The sequence below is a fragment of the Abrus precatorius genome, unplaced genomic scaffold (genome assembly GCF_003935025.1).
Source record: "Abrus precatorius isolate BTA unplaced genomic scaffold, Abrus_2018 Scaffold8, whole genome shotgun sequence".
Classification (NCBI taxonomy): domain Eukaryota; kingdom Viridiplantae; phylum Streptophyta; class Magnoliopsida; order Fabales; family Fabaceae; genus Abrus; species Abrus precatorius.
The window spans coordinates 39,695,315-39,700,305 of NW_020874428.1; the positions used below are offsets into that span (position 1 = coordinate 39,695,315).

General features: G+C 30.4%; 1 protein-coding gene across 1 annotated transcript; it reads left to right on the forward strand.

Moving 5' to 3' along the window:
* The first annotated feature begins 871 nt into the window (after positions 1 to 871).
* LOC113847415 (pectinesterase-like) lies at positions 872 to 4,564 on the forward strand. The gene is made up of 3 exons (XM_027476514.1): positions 872 to 1,754; positions 3,739 to 4,035; positions 4,170 to 4,564. Exons 1-3 carry the CDS (start codon positions 872 to 874, stop codon positions 4,562 to 4,564), a joined length of 1,575 nt encoding a protein of 524 aa, XP_027332315.1.
* The last annotated feature ends 427 nt before the right edge of the window (positions 4,565 to 4,991 follow it).

Consider the following 4,991-nt stretch of genomic DNA (forward strand, 5'->3'; position numbering starts at 1 on the left):
AAAAATCTACTCTATACAGTTTGATTTTACCTTTTATTTTTATTTAAAATTTTATTTGAAAGTTTGGAAAAAGAGAAAAAAAAATTTTAAGACAAAAGAAGGAAAGAGAAAGGAAGGTTACTAGAAGAATTTCTCAAATTAGAAAAAGTCAAAAACATAAAATTAAAAAGATTTCAAAAAAATTTTAAACCATTTTTCTCTCATCTTAAAAATTTTCAAATTAAGATAATTATCACATAAGCTTTCTATTTTTCTTTCTCTTCACTCCAACAACCAATTTTCAAACAAAATTTAAATATAAGACCATCGTGTATAATGTATGCATGAAACTATCTAACAAAGACTATTAAGAAAAATACATATATGTTAGTTGCATTTTATGCATGAAACTTTATGATGATGGTTTCGTGTTTGAAAAAAATTAATTTGATCAATTCAAATAATTTGACCAATTCAATTAATCATAGGGATACGTTACTGCCCTTTGGCAACCTCAATAAATATACTTAAAAGAGCTGTATCAGGCAAAGTCAACTTAATATAGCTTTAGCTACCTAGCCTTCAATGTTCGTCATGAGATCAACATTGAATTGAATTAAATTAATTAATTAATGTTAATATTACATACAATCATTTATATGTGATATATCCAAATACCATGTTTAAACATTGCGTATAATATATCCTTAATCAAATTTGTATTGGATGATTGAACGTTAAGACATCACTTCATTCATCTTCAATGAACCTTGCCGGCCAGAACCATCGCATTGCTTTTGAGTCTATTTAACCAATATTTACAAGAACCTTAACCGTGTCATGACCATTCATTCTACCATTATTTTCATACATCAAAGAAAGCTTAGCAACAATGGCCAAAAGTCTTGGCCTAATCATAGTCTTCATATCCTTATTTTCTCTGCCTTCACCAACCCTTTCAAGCATGTTATCTAATGCCATTGATTTTTGGTGCGATAAAACCCCACATCCTCAAACATGCTTGCATTTTGCCACAATAAACCATCACCTTCAAGATGGTATCCCAAAAAGTGCATCACAATTCAAGAACTTCATCCTTAGAATTGCAATGGACCAATCAGTGAAAGCCCAAATTCGCATTGTGTGGTTGGGCTCCAAATGTAGAAGCAAGGAAGAAAAAGCAGCATGGAGAGATTGCATAAACCTATATCAAGACACCATCACCATTCTCAACCAAACACTTGACCCTATCAAACAAAGTACTAGCTATGATCTCCAAACATGGCTTAGCACAGCTTTAACCAACCTTGACACTTGCCAAACCGGGTTCCAAGAGTTTGGGGTTGGCAACAATGTTCTACCCCTCATTCCCAACAAGACTATCTCAAAGATCATAAGCAACTTTTTAGCTCTTAACAATGCTTCTTCATCAATTACTCCAAAGACTATGAGTTCCCAAAATGGGTTTCCAAGTTGGCTGTCACCCGGTGATAGGAAGCTTCTAGAGTCACCATTGTTATCACCAAATGTTGTGGTGGCCAAAGATGGTTCAGGGAATTTTAAGACCATCAAGGAAGCTTTGGAAGCTGTTCCCAAGAGGAGTGGGAAAAATAGGTTTGTTATATATGTTAAGCCTGGGGTTTATAATGAAAACATTGAAATTGGAAGGAACTTAAATAATATTATGTTGTATGGTGATGGTATAAGGCTCACCATCATCTCTGGTAGCCGAAGCATTGGAGGAGGTTCTACCACTTTTAATTCGGCAACAGTTGGTAAGTGTTTCATTAATTTCATCTCTTTTGAGTATAAGTTTTAAATATTCCTGGAGAAAAGGAAATTTTCAAATTTGCAATTTTAATTTGATATAAAAATATATAATACTAATAATAACGAAATTTCAATTGCTCAAATTAGAGTGAAAAGGTACTTCCTTTGCTGGGAAGCTTCTTCTAGCCTTCTAGAGATAACTAATGTAGGACAAAGAAAAGTCATAATATTAATGTAGTTTATTTCTTCATTTTTCTTTTAAAAATGATTAAAAATATAAAAATTGAAAAATTTTACATTTTGAATATAATAAATATTTTATTTTCAATAAAAATTTGTCACTTATAACAGCTTTAAAGTAATACCCAGGACTGAAATTAACTTTTTCTTAAAAACAAAACTAGAAATAGAGTTTAATTACTGATGTAAGTTTTATCCACAAAAAGAATTATCATTAAATTGAAACTTAAGGCTTCATTTTCTTTGGTACCAAAAAATTGGGGAGATTTTTCAAAACAAATTAACAAATATCATATTAACTATGTGGAAACAAAGTTATAACTTTTATTTTACACTTTCTAAAATGACTGTCTTTTTCTTTTTATTTGATTTATTTTTTTCTAGTTCCTTTTTTAAGATCTATTTTATCTAAAAACCGCCTTAGACCTCTAGCAATTCAAATTAAGCTGAGGAAAAAAAAATGCATATTAGCATTTTGAGGCTTAAGTTAAGTGTACTACTTACTTCTTGAACTTTAGAAAGATGTAGTTCAACTTTTAGGGTTTTAATATCTGTAAGATATTTTTTTGTTAATTTATTTTCAAACTATCTTTAGAAAAAATATGCAAATTAGCACCCCCAAAGTTTAAATAATTTAGTCACTTAATGATTTTATAAAAATAATTTAAAAAAAAATAGATAGAAGGGTTGTTCTGCACAAATTAAAAAAAATTAAGGTTAAAATATATATTTTAAAATAAATCATTTATGACTCAAACGACATGGTATTAATTTACAATTTTCCAATTAAATTAAATAAATTCATTAAGTAATTAAAAAAATTTCTATTTTTCTATTCACTCTCAAACTCAAGACCTTAACAAAAAACAGACTCTTTCTTACTAGCATAAGTTATTTTTTTCTTAAAAGAAATATTAATAACACACTTTCTTTGACATACTTTTTATTATTATTTAAAATTTATTAAAAATTTAAAAAATATAAGAAAAAAAACATTAATTTAAAAATAAGAAGGAGTGAGACTCACATAATTTTGTAGATTTTAATAAATTTTAATTAATAATAAGAGGTATGTTAAAGAATGTATTAGAAAGTGTGTTGCTAGTATAACTCTTTTTTTAAAGACTATTTTATTTTTGGTTTGATTACTTTATACAAACCAAGTCAATATAATTTCGTAGACTTTTGATTCATTGCATTGCTTGATCAGTTATGTCAACAGAAAAAGTTTGAAGCATATGTTGTATATATATGTTGGAGTATCTATTGCACTTTGTTTATAAATTCTTAGAAAATGTTTGCTTCTGTCAAAGTGAATTTGTAGTTTCCTTTGATGTTGGGAGAGTATTTTTTTAAATATATATGTATAAGAAAGATAAACAAAAATAAATAGAAAAATAATGAAATTTTAAGAGCCTACTGAGAAGAACTTAAAAATAACTTATTAAAAACAAATTATAATTCTCATAACTTTTTTTAAGCTATTTTAATGAACTAATTAGTATAGCTCATCAAAATAAGCTATTTTCTTAAATACACAGTTATTCAAACTCTAATTATATTTTAATGATCTCTCCGGCTAAAAGGGAATTGTCTTGGACTGGCAGTTAAAGTCTACTATTGATGCACATAAAAAATAAATTGTATATAATATAAAAAAAAAGTATTAATTATTAAAAGTTCAGAGAGGCAAGGACAAAATTAAGGCCAACAATAGAAAGCACACCAACGTTGCTCGAATGTTTGCAGCAGTGGTAGGAGATGGATTCATTGGTCGTGGCATAACATTTCGGAACACAGCAGGGCCACAAAAACACCAAGCAGTAGCATTGCGTTGTGGTGCTGATCACTCTGTCTTTTATCGTTGTGCTTTTGAAGGCTATCAAGACACTCTCTATGTCCACTCCCAAAGACAATTCTTCAAGGAATGCCACATTTATGGCACACTCGACTTCATCTTTGGCAATGCCGCTGTAGTCTTCCAGAGCTGCAACATTTATGCAAGAAGGCCAATGCAGAAACAGAAAATTGCCATAACAGCACAAGGTAGGGTTGCAGGAATAAGATAATTTTTCATTACTTTGCCGCATAATGTTATGGTGGTATGATGGTATTTACCAGATACACAATCTTCTAATTCATTAACTTATGAATATATATTTTCAAAATATTTGTCACAGGTAGGTCAGATCCAAATCAAAACACTGGGATTTCCATCCAAAACTCGCGTGTTATGGCCGCTGAAGATCTTGTCCCTATGTTGGGCTCCTTCAAAACCTTCTTGGGTAGGCCATGGAAGGAGTATTCAAGAACCGTGTTCTTGCAAACATACCTCGATGCATTAGTGGACCCTGCTGGGTGGTTGGAGTGGAATGGTGATTTTGCCTGTGACACATTGTATTATGGAGAGTATAAGAACCTTGGTCCTAGGGCTTCCACTGGAGGAAGAGTTAAATGGCATGGTTACCATGTCATAACAAGTGCAACCCAAGCATCCAAATTCACGGTTGAAAATTTCATTGCAGGGAGATCATGGTTACCTGCCACAGGCATTCCATTCTTCTCGGGACTCTGATCTTAACAATTTTATGAGTACCATGATTACACTTTTTTTCAAAATATATTTTATCGTATTGAATAAATAATAATATATTTAGAAAATACATCATTAACATTCCTCTAATTTTAAATTACAGTCTGAAATAACAATTACCACAACATTAAGACTTTCGAAATCTTTGTAACAACATTGTAGTGACTAAAGTTGCAGCACATTTGTTCAACTTTTTCTATAATATCAAAGTTATTAAAGGTTTTCAACTGTGACAATGATCACAGTTTGAAACCTTGCGGATGATTAAAGCCAGAATGTTATCCGTGATAAGATGTTTGATGTTGTCTTTGGTAGTTATTTGTGTGTTGAAAAGGACTGCTACAGTATGAAAGATGTGATGGCCAAGATTATTTGTTTATTATTTCCTTTTCTCAAGTAAGATACACAG